The following is a 16571-nucleotide window of genomic DNA, read 5'->3' as shown; positions in this document are numbered from 1 at the left end:
GGAAATCTTGAAATACTCAATCAAGTAAAGCACAAATACCTCAAAATTGTACAGTACCTAAGTAAATCTACGTAGTTACTGTTTTTTTTTAGATTTGTTTTGGGACTTTTTATGCCTTTATCGAAAGGACAGTAGACTGACAGGAAATTGGGGGAGAGATGGGGAGTGACATGCGGCAAAGGTCATCCGGATCAGGAATCAAACCGGCGACGCCGCCAGGCATCCATGCCTATGTGGCAATGCCTAAGTGATATGCGCCCGGACCAGTAGGCCAGCGGGCACCCCTACGTACTTTACACCACTGCTTACAGCCTAGGTGAGCACTCGGGTGGCTGAGTGGTAGGAAGTGTCTGCCCACCGCCGCGGAGGTGTTAGGTCTGCATCCACCGCGGTGCATCCAGCTTTGTCCAGTGCCTATACGGACACAACTGGCCCATGTCTGGGGGGAAGGGAAGCCACGCAGGCCAGGAGGGTGATGTTTGTTACTGCGTGTAATCTTACGGGCTGGGGGAAGGCACCCGTCAGCGGGAGGAGTAGGACAAATGCTCCACTACGTCCTCCCGGTGGGGGCTCCTCACTGTGGCAGGTGAGTCAGTACTCAATAGGATACAACAGCAGCGACAACACACAGAAATACTGTAAATGCACGTAGGGAGGAAATCCTTGGCATATAACGGCTAAATTGCAGCCACTATGTGGTAGGGCAGTATTGTAAAAAATCAACGCACTGACGAGTGTACAAGTGGAACCACTTGCACACTCTCAAGTTATGGCGGTCCTTGAAATAAAAGCGTTTGAGAACCACTGGTATTGTAATTGTATAGCAGAAGTTAAGTCCACGTTATCAGCTCTGACAGTGAGATAAAAACGGTTATCGAAACAGTTACAAATGTGAGCTTGAGCTTGTAGATCTGCTATTTTCAAAGGCTTTTTTACACATTAGAAAACTTGGAAATTGAACTAACTAGTAAAGGCCCTATCAGAGTACAGTCTGCAGCGATCACCGCAGTGTAGTTTCCTAGCTATCACCTAGGCTTTGTAATACATTTTTAGGTGATAGCTAGAAAACTACACTGCGGTGATGACTTCTCGTACTCTGACGGCCTTGAGACGCCTCGGGGCGACATGCGACCTCGCCCACCAATTCTTGGCGATCTGGCCAATGATGTATATCGGACCAGTAGTATACCCATATATGGAGACCCCTGCATGATAGTCAACAACGTGATGTCAGAACATGCCCATATATGGGCATTACCAAATACGGGCATTCCCAGATATGCGCTTAATATTGATGACAGGGATCTCCATATATGGGCATAAAACGGAGTAGGACGTAATTAGGTTGATGGCTTCATTTGGAGCATGTAAGGACCTTTATAATGGTCAGATTGGAGCGCCGCAAAGGCTTTCAAGTGGACCCTAATGGAGAAAAGCTTGAGAACCACTGGATTAGCTAAAAGCTGCGTTGCTGAACTAGCCTGTCGTGTTTTTTTACGCTTCCTTGGCTTTTAACCTGAAAAAAACGTTAAGCAAACTAGAATAATCTGCCTGGGGTTTCATGCCCCTTTAATTAAGATCCAAGACAGATGGAATAGTATAAACAACTGGGTGATATTAGGACAGCTCCCTCCAGCCCGCTGCAATGTTTTTCCCCCCTTTTTTAATGACCCAACTGGTAATACCATAATAAACCTCTGGAGTAAGTGGGAACCATTTGACAGCATGAAGAATTATGTGTGCGCGTGTTTAGTTCTGCTTCCTCACACTGTTGGGAGGCACAGCTAGTAATGAGTTTTTACATTTATTTCATTTAGACGCAGTGGATTGATTCTCCCATCCGTGTGTGTGTGTGTGTGTGTGTGTGTGTGTGTGTGTGTGTGTGTGTGTGTGTGTGTGTGTGTGTGTGTGTGTGTGTGTGTGTGTGTCTGCAGCTGAATCTCACAAAATAACAGATAGGCAATTGTTTTTGCAATAGGTCATAAGTTAAGTGGTTAAAACGGGACGTGGAAAAATCATTAGGTGATTAATGGTTCGGACAAGTGTGGAAACTTCACAATTCAGTGCAATTCTGCATTTGCACACAGACGTTTCATTTGATTTGTAACTGCGTGATATCCTCTGCCATTCCGTAGTGCCCTATTATGATACCCACGTCTAGGGATGGGCCGATACTTGTTATTATCGTTTATCGCGATAAACGACACTCACAATATAGTATCGCAGATATTTTAATTCATCGTGAAATTGTCCTCCGTCATACAATAGGATGAATTAGCTTTTGTTGAGCTGCAAATACAGCACCACTTAAACCCTCTATACTTGATAAAACAAGACCTCTAGAGAGCACATTGGTACGCTCTTACTTCACTTTACACAAATCCCAAATAAATATCATATCTGCACTGCAACGTGTTGTGAGAGCTTGTGGATCGTCTATTTTTGACAAACGTTCCACCCAGAATAGGGAGGCTGGGGGTTCAAGTGGTTAACAAAAGTGCAATTTTTAAGCATAATATCGTTAATCGCAATTATTTCTGCCACAATAATCATGACGTGTCATTTTCATATCGTCCCATCGCTGCCCATGTCCCACAATGCATTGCACAGACAGAGCCGACCAAGAGACAGTGGAGTAAGACAAGATGTTGCCTTGACATGAAATGGTTTGATAACCACTGGGTTAGGGTCAGGGCAGTGCTGTGTTCTACCTGTCACATGGGTATACGGAGTAGTCTGTGAAGATTTTTTTTTTTTTTTGGAGCTGTGTGGAGCTCCCTATACGTGGCCGTGTGTGTGGGTCTGTCTGTCTGTCTGTCTGTTTGTCTGTTTGTCTGTCTGTCTCCGGGTATGTAGCCTGCAGTAACCTTTTCTGGCCAGTGGCCACACATGTTAAGGGAGGGGCGCTGTTGCACACACACACACACACACACACACACACACACACACACACACACACACACACACACACACACACACACACACACACACACACACACACACACACACACACACACACACACACACACACACACACACACACACACACACACACACACACACACACACACACACACACACACACACACACAGCTCCACTTCGAACAGAGGTTCGATTTTTAAACGTATGCCCTCGTGAACCTTTCAAAGTAGCGTATCTGATATGCATTATGCACTGGCGTATGCCCTGGCCACACGAATAGCCGTGGATTATAGGTTATAGTATGCCCTCAAAAAAAGTCTAGAACACACCACTGGGTCAGGGTACTGGGATTGAATGACCTCACGTTCTCACATTATGAGCTTGTAAACACTGGGAACCGGTTCAGGAGCCCATTTGTTTAGCAGAAAAGAGGGTAGTTGCTAGGAAAGTGGGTATTTCACAATTGGGTGGACAGATAATGTGCCAAGCAAACGACAGTGGGTATTTTGGAGTCAATTCTGTTTTTTTTGACAGGTTGTTGCAATGGGTTCATAATTGCAATTCAAACATAATGAAAATTCATTGTATAAATTCTCTTCCATAGACAGGAGAAAATGTTCAGAAACATTTCTGACAAATCTTTTCTCAAGTGAAGAAGTAAAACAGGAGAAAAACTATACTGTCTTACTCTGACATGTATATTGGAATCCAGAATAGAGCTTCAACCATTGATTGTTTTCTTGGCATTTATTCTATTTTTCAAGAACCACTTCATTTAAAATAAATGTTTTGTTTTTTTCCCATCTGCCCAATTCAGTCATTGCCAAGTTTGTCATGACGTTATAGACCTGGTCACACTGTTTGGTGTGGGGAGGGTGTCTGTCTCCCATCCTCCACTTCACATAAGAGGGGTAGTGATTTGTTTTCTATTTTTTAAAGATATAAGTATTCTTTAGTTTTTTTTTTGCAGGACTTTAGAATCGATATTGTAGATGGCACATTATAAATAATGTATCCTTCCCTCCCACACTACACAGTACACACACACACACACTTTGAGAGGCAGGTACACCCTGATGCATCCTCTCAGAGACTCGTTCATACAATATGTGCCCAGGGACACATTAGCACATCACAAACTACTCTATACATCTCATGCACTCACCAGCGCCACACTACATGACCTCATACACACCTCATACTAAGGAGCTGTAGGCTTTTTGTTGCGTTATCCTTTTGATTACGGTGGGTCAGATGTGCGTTACATGTGACATGTGTTGAGAGGAGTTTCACTGGGATGACGCAACGTGCCATCCCTCCCCAGTTCTATTCTCTACCGCAGTGGTTCTCAACCTGTGGGTCGGGACCCCCAGGGGGGTCCTCAGATGATCATAGACCATCTTTCACATGGCAGCCATGTTGGCATGTTGCATTGGGTGGCAATGGGGTGGCATTTCATTAACTTAATAGCAGAATGGTTGCTGTGTAAATATGGTCTATTTAAGGACTTTTAAGATTTGTTTTAATACAAAAAAATATATAGAGAGAAAAAGACCATATTTATTTTCTGTATTTTTTAATGCATATTTATCGAAATCGAGTCAAACTAAAATGTAATACATCAACTCCTACATTTCCAAGTGCTTATCAGGGTGAGGGGTCCCCAGTTTTTGAATATGATTCTTTTGGGAGGTCACGGCCTGAAAAGGTGAAGAACCACTGCCCTACCACAGTGATGTCATTCTCAAACTGTTTTGGCTCAGGTCACCCCCAGGAATATCTTTCATCCACAGCAGCCCTGAAACTACACCGTTACTTTACAGCACCTTACATTCATGTCATATTACGGTAGGTGGTAAACACTAAAGCCCGTATCAGAGTCGGGTCTGCGGTGGAAGGCTATCCACGCTCAAAAAGACTACACGGCACTACACCGCGGACCCGACTCTGATACAGGCTTAACTCTTCCCACCCACCAACACGGCCCGCTGTGCTCATTGGAGCACCGGGCCAAGCTGGAGGAATTGACCCTTTGTCAAGTCCTGCCTGTGGTTGTGCTCCTCTTCGCACCCATTGGTTGCCGTTTCTTGGTTGGACAAAAATCCTGTCTCTCCATCCACTACCATTGAAATAATGTGTTTTTCAGTTGCTTCGTATTGATGTTCTGCGTATTCAATTCTTATTTTAAACTTGGTGTCAGTAAAAAATGTCTCAGGTGCAGTATAGTGACAGTTTTTCTTTTCTCCAAAAATTATGTTTTAGCAAATTCAACATAAACAACCATATAAGGCGGAGCTGCGGAACTAGGGTGGAACCAGGGCAGAACAAGGCAGAAAGAGCCTGCTGGTTGGTCAGTCAGGGACCAACCAGAAGGCTGACACAGGGTCAATATCAGACGTGTATACTAATCATGTCTATAGAATCAATCACTTTGCAAATTGCAACACCTCTTTCATTGTCTATCGCCTCGAATGTCCCTGTGGGTGCTTCTATGTGGGGAGAACAAAACGTAGATTCAAAGACCGATTGGGCGAACACAAAACAGCGATTCGTACCAATAACCTAAATTACCCTATGGCAGTACATTATCATGAAAAAGGACATGGAAGTCCTTCCTCTCTAAAAGCTGTAGCCTTAGAGGTTATCCCCAGTGACGGCAGAGGAGGTGATAGACTCAAGAGGTTGCTTCAAAGGGAAACCTTTTGGATTGTCACCTTAAGAGCCACAGTCTACCCAGGCTTAAATGATGAAGTTGACTTTTTGCCGTTTCTCTGATATCCTGTGTCTGGTTTTTGTTTTTTGTTTTTTGTTTATTATTTACTTTAATACCATTGGGTCCAATGCTTTAAATATTTTTTTTGCACTGTGCAAAATATGTTTTTTGTTTCTCCCAATATGTTATATTTATTTACATTTATCTTGAATTGTTTTTATTTGGTATTGGTCACTCGGTGTAGCTGTTCTTTTTATTATTTGGTTTATTTGATCTGCTTGGACATCCAACATGTGTGTGTTCCCTTTAACTTATGACGTCATAAATGCAGATTGGCTACTTAAGTGTGGCTGATTAGCCTATTGTTAGACCCTGACGAAGACCTAGAAGGTCGAAACGCGTTGGTCAACTTGTTGCCTTGCTCAGAAAATAAATTATACTTTTTTTCACCATTGATGGAGTGCCTTGGAGTCCCTTTCTCTGTAAGTCTGCTTTCTGCACCATGGGAATCTAGCAGTACTTCCTTGAAATAACTTTTGTTCACAGGGTCAATTGAACCACAGTGCTGTGGGCAGGAGGTCAACTTCACCACACGGATTCCCCAAGCAGCATCTTCTTGTCTTGTCTGTTTTATAAATAAAATCTCAATGATTTTAAATCTATTTGTTTTATTAACTGCCGCAGAGTCTGACCTAACCAAAACGGTCCCATCCTCTTTTACAGTACACTTTAAGACATAATAAGACATAATAAGACAGAATAAAGCCATAATAAGAAATAATGTGTTGGTAATTAGAGCTAATATATTTTATTAGACAGAAACAAAGACAGAATAGTAGAAAGAGCGAATACATTCTCTGGCACCGTCACCTGCCGCGGAACTGCAGCGGCAGACACTGCCGCACGACCGCTAGTTCGACCAGCAGTCGCACTGCATCGCCGGCGATAGGACCAGCAGTCCCGACAGTAGGACCGGCGGCCGCCGCACGGACCGGCAGGTCCCGTAGCGGTAAACTGCCCGTCCGTGCGGTGGTGGCTGCCGCGGCAGTTACCAGCGATGCCGGTGCCAGATAATTTATTCGCTTTCTGCTATTCTGTCTCAGCCACCACCGCATTTTATTTATTAGCTCTAATTATCAACACATTATTTCTTATTATGGCTTTATTCTGTCTTATTATGTCTTAAAGTGTACTGTAAAAGAGGATGGGACCACCAAAACTGGCTTTCACGGTCAAAATTTCACTCAACTGGTTGCAGGTCACAAACGGTTGATGTTTGGAACATCATTTCCGTGTATGAAAGTCTAAAAGTCACATTCCAACACGCAGTGTGACCCGTTGTGTGCTTGTAGATCTGCTATTTTCACAATTAAAAAAATAATAATCATTGTTCATTAATTGTACTTGATTTAAATTACCTAGATATAATAACATTGAAGTCATATCACGCAGCTCTTACATTGAGGGCGCCTTCAGAATTTGGTAAATAACAAATCACTTGTACTTCAAAATCATTCATTTGACACTGTCATCTGGTTTTTGACTGGCTTTTGCATGACACCAACTTCTCAAAATGGAAATATCTGTAACTGTCACACTATGCAGCCGAGGTCGTTGCAACTTTTAGTTTCAAGGGAACTGAATCTGTGTGAACATTTCCACTGTGCAAAGCCAGCTTGAGTGTTATGTACACACAATGCACAACTCAAGGGTTTATTTTTCAAGGGCTGGCTGACTCAACATGATAGGCAGCTACTAGGAACAACTCACAATAGTATCAAGTAAAGCCTGATATATACTTTGGTTGCGCGTTGGTGTTGCACACCATAAAATAGCAGATATACAAGCTCACGAGTCACAATGCGAGATTGTAGACCTGACATTTACCGCGCACGACACCGGCTCCCAACTAAGTATACGCTAACTGGGGCTTAGAATGTGCAGGGTTGGCTAAGAAGACCTTAACTTCCTCCTTTGTGACCTCCCCAGCAACATGCTTTGACTGGCAAAACAGGAAGCCGGGGGATCTTCAGCAGTGACATGTGCGATCCAACACTGTCTGACACAGAGTCTCTGCTTATGTTTGGAAACTGCCTTAAAAGTACAAGACACTAACACAAATCAATCACACGACTGGCTGGTCTGATATGTAGCCTAATCCTTTGAAATCACAGAGTACAGGGCCAACATTACCAGAAGTACGAGTCTGAGAAATTACATTTCACTGACTGGTGAACACTAAATAAACTGTAAAGCAGGGATGGGACGATAAGCGATATTATCGTTTATCGTGATAAGAAACACTCACGATAATTGTATTGTGGGGATTTAATTTATCGTGATATAGTCCTCTGTCATGCACTGGGATCAATTCACCTTTTATTTGCTGAGCAGCATACAGTACCGCTTAAACCCTCTATAATTGGTAAAAGGTACTTATAATATACGTACTTGACACAGTCTTTTTTTCACAGACATCAGACATCTTTGCCAAAAAATAGCCGATCTACAAGCTCACAACGTGTCGCGTTGTGACGCGTTGTGAGCTTCTAGATCTGCTATTTTTTGGCAAATGTTCCGCCCCAGCGATAATGGATTTTGATTATCGTGATAATATCGTAAATCGTGATTCATTTTGTCACAATAATCGTGATATGACATTTTCATATCGTCCCATCCCTACTGTAAAGTGCAAAACTTGCACAGCCCCAAATTTGACATAAGAGTCTTGTGTGAAATTGTGCCAAACTGCCAAGCAGACTGTTGGTGAAGAGATGTGCTGGCCTGGCTCACATCGACGGTTATCATCATGACAGCAAGGCTTGCATTCAGTGAGAAACGAGACGAGCCTGTAATGTATGAAAGGCAACCCTCTGTATCGCTAAACCATAACCACATCCTCTTTCAGGCCGGTCGCAGACGGGTTTATCTGCTACCTACTCTACTGCCTAGACATCACAATGTAATTCAATTCAAACCCCAAGAACAATTAGAACAACTAATGTTGTGCAAGCCGAGGATTTGCACTCAGCAGAGCAGAGCGATGGATGCCAAATTCAAACTCTGATTATAAGCAGCTGATGTAAAGGAATATGTTTAATTAAGTGGCACCAAAACTCAAAAAACAAAAGAGAACAGGCCAGCGTAAAAAAGCAGCAGTTACAAGTAGGGCTAATTATGGAAGTACAAAGGTCTGGTAGCAGTAAAGATGCCAAGATAAGATAAGCCGTTCTCCCTGTACAGGAGCAGATCAATGCTGCTACACACATCTTGAGACAGATGACAATCCACAGTGTGTGTGTGTGTGTGTGTGTGTGTGTGTGTGTGTGTGTGTGTGTGTGTGTGTGTGTGTGTGTGTGTGTGTGTGTACACTGTGTGTGTGTGTGTGTGTGTGTGTGTGTGTGTGTGTGTTGTGATCAAGTGTAGGTCAGGCCATAGAGCAGTGAAACACAACTATGTCCTAGGAACTCAAATACTAGTTAGAAGTAGAGATACTGTTCCTACAAAACAGTGTGGGCTCGCTCGTACTATATTCTGCAGCATGCTAACTGTCATGTGAAGCTCAACCAATACTCCAGCTAACAACACTCCCAGATTTTCCACACCTCATTGGCTAAGAGCCCCGCCTTTGTACTGTCTGCGACGGAACTCACACGACGGAACTCTATAAATAATGAAGATAACATACTGGTCTCGCCTTTCAGGCGAGCCCACAAATAAAAGATGATGCCTCTGCTATGTACAATAAAGTCAATAACATAAATTGGAAAATCTCTTGGCCAATGTGATCCTGCGTACAACAAAGTTTAAGCGCTTTGTGCCAAGATGTAGATTGAAAGGTGCCAGTGGGTTAAGAGTTGACAGCATCTTCTTGACAAAACATAGGCCTGTCTGTCACGTCACTGTGCAATATCAACATCAAGCAAGCACGCACTATGTTTATAGCAAGTTAGCCGAGAGAAATCCGAACAAATATGCAGTTTCCATGCTTCAACATAGGAAATGGCATTGTTTAAATATTGATATTTTAATTTGGCAGCATGCAAATTCATTAAACCCCAAATGCAAGGTTGCTGCTATAGGATGTGTCACGATGCAAGGAGTCACTTGCACGGTTGCTTAGTTAATAATCAGTTTACTACACACATGATGTGCTACATGCGTGAGTGTTACATGCCCTGTTCAATGATTAAACATGCTTTCACTTAGTCACTAATAGTGACCGGTTGCCAGAGAGAGCAACACACGCCTTGTATCTCCCCTGTATGGCAGAGAGAGGAGAGAAGGCACTGACTGACATATGCATTACACAGACAGAAGGCAGTGATACGTGCAATCATCACACGCAGGGCTAAATATAAGCACAGATCTCATCTTGATGGTTTTACCTGGGCTCGGGCAGGATGATCTTCTTGCTCGCCCGCGCCGCCGGAGTAGACTTGCTCTTCTCCATCGCCATCAAATAGCTGACATCGGCGAGAACTGCTTCCAGGTCCGCCATCTTCAACCCCTGGGCCAAGCGATCGACGACGAGTCGATCACAACGTCAGATTAGATTATTGGGGAATGTTTGTTTTCACAGGGGAGGGGGTATAAAAACGAATGTCCGGGCAAAATTGGGGGCCCACCTGCATCAAGGGCCACCAACGTGCATACTGACAACACCGAAGTGAGTGAGGTGGTGATGGCGGCTGATGCTGGTGGTGGTGATGGTGGGGACCATCGACTGTTCGTTCGGGGGGTCCACAGATCCACACTCCACAGACAGACAGTCACACGCTCCCTTTGTCGCTCCGTGTCAAAGGACAATCAGTGTGACAGAGAAAATGACATCCGGGGGGGAGGAAGCAGACATTTGGGGGTGACGTTTGTTTTTTTTACTTGATCAGATCACGTATTATTATTGTTGTTATCACCACCAAGGTCGCTGGATGGATGATCAGTACAATCCCATTCAGTGTCAGTCAGATAAATGGTGGTGGGTGGGAATGGGGGTCTTAGAGGAGAAGCCTCTTGGTCCAGAACAGTGTAAATATTGCAAGTGAACGCTGGCTGGGCTTGTAGTAATGTGATCTACATGCACGCAGCTGAACGCTGCTGCTGCAGCCTGGCTCTGTCAGCTCCCACGGGTCTTACTGAAGAATAACGTCCACAAAAAACACGGCTCCGGTGTGACATGCGTGTGTTTTCTCCCCGTCGTTTACCGTTCACGCACCAACGGGGAAAATCCGAGGCATAATCACGATTAAATCAATAAAAAGAAAACACAAAACGCCTCAAATAAATCTCTTCTTTGAGACGTATATCGAGGGGGGAATCAATAATGTCAGACCCAAAAAAGGATCAAAAATCTCTCAAATAAAAACACCACGGCTACCGAGAAGAAAGTGGATCAAAATAACACAAGAGGACACGAAGATTCCTGATGATTTGCATTCCATGAAATCCACACCGCCGCCCCGATATGGATGTTTATGTTGCCGTTGGCTTGTCGTTCCGTTGAAGGCTTCCTGTTTCCACCGGGATCAGATGCTCGCTTGTATCGGCGAGAAGAGAATCAATCACAACCGAATGTAATGAACGTTGGCCCCCTCCCGACCCGCCGAGACGCGATGAATACGAGCTAGAAGAAGCTTTATGTCCAGTCAGTCCAACACGAGGACGATTTAAAACATAGAATAATAAGAATAAGTCACACAAACCAACGGTGCTCGAGAGAGGAGCCACATCCAAACCAAACCACGCGTGTGAACTGTGAAACCAACGTCTGTTTAAACGACGATACCCCTCGCTAGCACGGGGTTAAATTAGCTATTAGCGAGGTTTAGCCGGCGAATGCACAACATATCCGAATGTATATCCTACTGTAGGAGCGTTTTCTCACATTAAATAACCGATGATATCATTAAAATAAGGCCAAAATGTCCCTTTTTTCCTTCTGTCGCAGGACTCGCAGCGGGGGGACACCACCGACCTACCTTCACCACGGAGCTAGCTTTAACGTTAGCGACACTCACACACACTGGACGCGAGAGTACGCTTCTTCCACGCACACGCACGCACACATAAACAGCAACAAGTTGAACACGTAAAAAAAATATCCCACGATATTAAAGCAACGGGGGGAAAAAAGAGAAATAATCCAACGTTATCGCTTAGAGAAAACGCCAAGAAAGTGCAGATAACGACAGTAATAATCCATTGTTGTTTTGTTGTAGGGTATCAGTCAGTCATGGGGGGTGGGTGGGGGTGATGGTGGTAGAGCGAGCAGCCCCGGCGCACGGCGATCGAACCGCGGACGTCAGGAGGAGGTTGTGACGGTAGGATGGATGGATGGGTGGGGGAGGGGGTGAGCGCTCTATATCTGGTCTATGTGTGTGTGCCTCCACTAACCAGTCAGTCTGAGTCCATAACAAACTGTGCCATTACTCCCCTGGATAAGGGAACTAGAAGTCTTCTTATTTCTAACGTGTATAAACGCCTGATCACAGATCTTAATAATGCAGCATTGTGTCAATGTGTGTATATAATAACATGTAATCGGTGCTGGTCCATAGTATAGATCTATATATCTGTAGACCACTAGATCCCAGGCAGAGGCAGCAGTTTACATTCGGTAGCTACTGTACTGCCTGTTAGCAACTAGTATTGAGTCCTCTTCTTGGCTTGCTGCTGATGCTTGGTGGTCCGCCAGAAGGAGCAGAAGCAGAACTTGAGGCTATAATCGTATCGATCCTGGCGACATCGACGACGCCGTTCGTTTTCATATTATCACACTTTTACGCACGGCACATGCTAATGGTAGATTAAATATGTTATGTGTTTGTTTGTTTAAATCCCGTTCCGTACGGTACGTACACACACACACACACACACAGATCTTCTCTTTTTCCTCTTTGCTAGCTCAGTGTTGCATTTTCTCTGACTACCAACTTCCTCCCACTGCGGCGCCAAGTCACCCGCAAAACCAGGAGCTGCAGGGGCCGAGGCGGAGGACCTGGAACGGAGTCGCATTGAATGGATGTCTATTTCAAGTCAAGGACCCCAAGGGCCAAGCCCAGTCCACTCCCACACACACACAAATTGATATTATATTTGGCCGCGGACCCCCATCTGAAAATGTGTTGTAACAGCTAGGGACGCCAGAACAGAAGATTTATTTATTTATTTATTTTTTCAAACATTTTCGATATTTTTCAAAAAAGAAAAACTCAAAAATAGCAGGTGTTTGCAGGCTCTCAGCACACCACAAAGGTGTTGTGACCTTGATCTGCTATTTTTGAGCGGTGCTCCTGGGAGCCATAGCTCCAACATCTGGCTTTGTCCGGTCAAAAAGCGAGGAGAAAAACGTGTTCAAAAATGTCCGGAGCTTATAAGTATATCTGGCCTGGATATGGCCTAAAATCTTGGCACAAACGGCTCAAAGTTTGTTCTACACCCAGGGTCCCATTGGCCAAGCTTCGCAGGACGCGCTGTGATTGGCTATAGTGGGATGCGAGATGAAATTAACTCATAAATAGCACGGCTCACTTCACACTAGGTGTGATTTTTGGAGCGGTGAAAGAAAAATAGCACATGTACAAGCTCAAAATGAAATGCACTGTGAGGCGTTTTGAGCTATAGATTCTAAATAGATCGGCTATTTTTGCTACTTTTATGTGACCTATAGCCTACAGTAGAATGACAAGTTGGGCATTAATTATGAAAAATGCAATTCGGTCCTCTGGAGTGAGTGTGGAAATATAGTGGCCTTCTCCATCATCAAAGTTCCCCACCCCCGGCCCCTATGCTAGTGTATTACAGTAGGCTATACAGATATTAATAGTGGATGTACTGTGTGTGTGTGTGTGTGTGTGTGTGTGTGTGTGTGTGTGTGTGTGTGTGTGTGTGTGTGTGTGTGTGTGTGTGTGTGTGTGCGCGCGCCTGTGCGTGCGTACGTGCAGTGTGGTGTGGGGGGGGGGGGGGGGATCAGGTGTTGGAGGTTATGTCATGCTTGTAACCTTGATAGCCTGCATGCTACAATGCTATAAATAGCATTTTATACAGCAGTAAGTCTTATATGCTAATGAAAAATATTAAAACAAGACCAAAGCTCGATAGAATAATATGCATACAATAGTACATAGAATGACTCCATTAACTAATTTTATAAACATGGAAATGTAGTGCCGTGTAGTGGCCAACAATGGTATATGCTTTCCCATAGATCTACCTATGTATTCTATTCTATTTTATTACAATATTGTATTGTATTACAATGATTCTGATTGTATTGCAGTGTTTTTCAAAGTAGGGTCCAAATGGACCCTTTACTGGTCTGTAACTCTGTGAGTGTACAAATGGAACTGGAAATGTATCCATTTGGTTCCATTTGTTCCAGAGTTTGGGGGTCTTTGAAATTAAGAGTTTGAGAACCACTGGATTGGATTGGATTGGATTGGATTGGATTGGAATGGAATTGATTTGAATGGAATGGATTGTATGGATTGTATGGATGAATTAATGAATGAATGAATGAATGAATGAATGAATGAATGAATGGATGGATGGATGGATGGATGGATGGATCAGTGAATTATGTTTCAATATGTGTACTTGTAACTATCTCTGTTGAGGTTTCAGTTGTATTGAACTATCAGATAAACACTTAACTGTATTGTTCTATGATACACATATTCTTGTCATATACATAATATACACACATAGATACACATAAACTTGGGTCGGAGGTCAGTAGGGTTTAAGAAAGACAGTTTATTCAGCACTTGGGAAGAGCAGTAGAGGGGTCAAAGGTGAAGCATCACATGGGAGAGTGAGGGTCAGGAGTTAAAGTGGTTTACTGCTGAATGCGGCGGATGGACTGGATCTGAGGGGTCTGGGAATGGGATCCGAACTCCCTAAAGTGTTTGTACTCTCCGCAGTGACGGTCGCACTCCATGATGTACTGGTATCCGCGGTAACCGGGGAACTGGTAGCACACAAAGCTGTTTGGAAGAAGAAAGACATCGATATAAGAAATGAAGGTGTATACATTCAGAGAGATCTGTGAACCAAGCCTTACAGGAAAACCTGCAATGATGCTTGTAAGAGAGAGATCATTTTATGGCCACTCACGATCCAGACTGCACTCTCAGAGATCCCACTTCGTTGTTGCACCAGCCCATGGCCTGGAGGGAGGGGTAGTCGTCGCTGAGCTCGCCCTTACGGCCCATGAAGTTCTCACGCTCAAAGATGGTCATACGGCACTCCCTGTGGTTCTGCAGGGCAACAGGCATAAAGACAAACACATCACTCATTTGCTCAGTAAATTAACCCTGATTTATAGTTAGGCCTAGTTAGTTGCGGGCCGGTGTCATACTCCGGAGATCTACAAGCCGACAGGGTTTTGGCGTGGAGAGAAATACCAGTGTGCCTAGTATAGAGCCATGCAGGGTAATCGGTCAACTAATATATGGTTTGAAGTGGTTAAATACTGAATATTGCGGAGGCAAACAAAGATAAACATGGCATAATGGAAAGAGATGCAGTAAAAAAAGTGGCAAAGACTGAGAGGGTTTGGTTGTTGTTGCAGTTTGACTTACAGCGCAGGCGATGGGCCTGAAGGAAGTCAGCCTCTCGATGTGATAAGCGTTGCTGCCTCCGAAAGCGTCGCACTGAGGGTACTCTCCTCTCTCCAGCACAAACTGCTGGCCCTGGTAGGAGGCGTGCTCGTAGCCCACCCAGCTACACCCCAGGACAGAGAAGATCACGATGAGGAGGAGGATCCATATACACTCATAACTACCCCTAAAACGAACATGATCTAAACTAAGCTTGCGGTCATGTCACAAGTGTGTGTGTACTCACGCTCCGCTCTCCACCCTGAGGGAGCGCACGGTCTCGAAGCCGAACTCCATCACGTTGCAGCACTCGGAGGTGAACTCATGGCGACGGCCCTGGAAGCACTCCTCGTCGAAGACAATGATCTGAGAGACACAGGCAGGGGCAGGACAGTTAGTAAATATTAGTTAGTAGGACAGTTAGTAAAATCCCTGATCCCAGGGACAAGCAGGGACAGGGAGTAAAGACGGTCATCATCTGAGAGACAAGCAGGGACACTTTTAGCAAACACTTTAATTTCAAGGTTTCCCATAACATAGCTACAAACCTGTGGAAACCCCTCAAGGAACCTGCAGGGTCCCAGGGCCTCCAAATTCACATTTATTTGGCAGGCAGACTGCCTGCCTGCATCTAACCATGCTTTGTTTCATTATAGAGGGGAAAGTGATGCTACATGCTACAGTGATGTACTATGTTCTTCTCTAGGACATAAATAAAAGTTGTGTGGAGGATATTGTATATACTTTGTGATCAAGTCACCAAGTCAAAAACAGTTGATTATATCCTGACTTAATGAAAGTTTTAGAGGTGTTCTTGACATTGACATGACATAAATCTGCGTTTCAATGAATATTCTCACCTTCCAGTGGCCGGAGAACTTGGTGCAATGGTGAGTCATCTTGTCTGTAAGAAAAAGAAACGGTAAATCGTTTTTTAAAGGGGATTTGGGGCTAAAACCTGTAACATTCACTATGAAAATAGGCTCTCTAATATGCTATCTATCACACACACACCCCTCTCCATTTCCCATGCACAACACACAACGATAACGATCAAAAGTTTGCAACAGTGGCCATACAGCAAATTCATGACCCCAGAGCTAGTAACTAAACACATTGGACAGCTGCTGAATAGTTACGGGAAAATGGAGCTGAAAGGCTGAGTTTGAAAATCCACAGAGTGTACTGTCGCTCCAATAGGCAGGTCAGCACCTCAGGACACTGTCAGTGTTATAAAGTATTCATCACAGCTCCATTTATACTACATAGTTCCTTTGTCTCTGTAATGAAAGGCCTCCAGTGCTACAATGCAGCGTGTGAAAAGGCACAAAGCAGC

The 16571-nt window shown here is 44.1% G+C and overlaps 2 protein-coding genes across 2 annotated transcripts in view; both read right to left on the bottom strand.

The window, feature by feature from the left end:
• Positions 1–11956, bottom strand: part of grk3 (G protein-coupled receptor kinase 3) — a 117008-nt gene extending 105052 nt beyond the window's left edge. The window contains exon 1 of the mRNA XM_080742733.1: positions 10025–11956. Coding sequence (XP_080598859.1) covers positions 10025–10137 — 113 coding nt within the window. The 5' untranslated portion in view covers positions 10138–11956. The remainder of the gene's footprint in view (positions 1–10024) is intronic.
• Positions 11957–14472: 2516 nt separating this feature from the next.
• On the bottom strand, positions 14473–16134 carry cryba4 (crystallin, beta A4; the record flags this gene model as incomplete). Its single annotated transcript, XM_080743607.1, has 5 exons — positions 14473–14620; positions 14751–14893; positions 15218–15359; positions 15483–15601; positions 16096–16134. The coding sequence occupies 5 exons, from the start codon at positions 16132–16134 to the stop codon at positions 14473–14475; spliced, it is 591 nt and encodes a 196-aa protein (XP_080599733.1).
• Between the last annotated feature and the right edge of the window lie 437 nt (positions 16135–16571).

This window comes from Nannobrachium achirus, assembly GCF_963921795.1.
Source record: "Nannobrachium achirus genome assembly, chromosome: 15".
In the NCBI taxonomy this organism is placed as follows: domain Eukaryota; kingdom Metazoa; phylum Chordata; class Actinopteri; order Myctophiformes; family Myctophidae; genus Nannobrachium; species Nannobrachium achirus.
The sequence above is the reverse complement of the archived record's forward strand: the minus strand, read 5'-3'. Positions and strand labels throughout refer to the sequence as shown.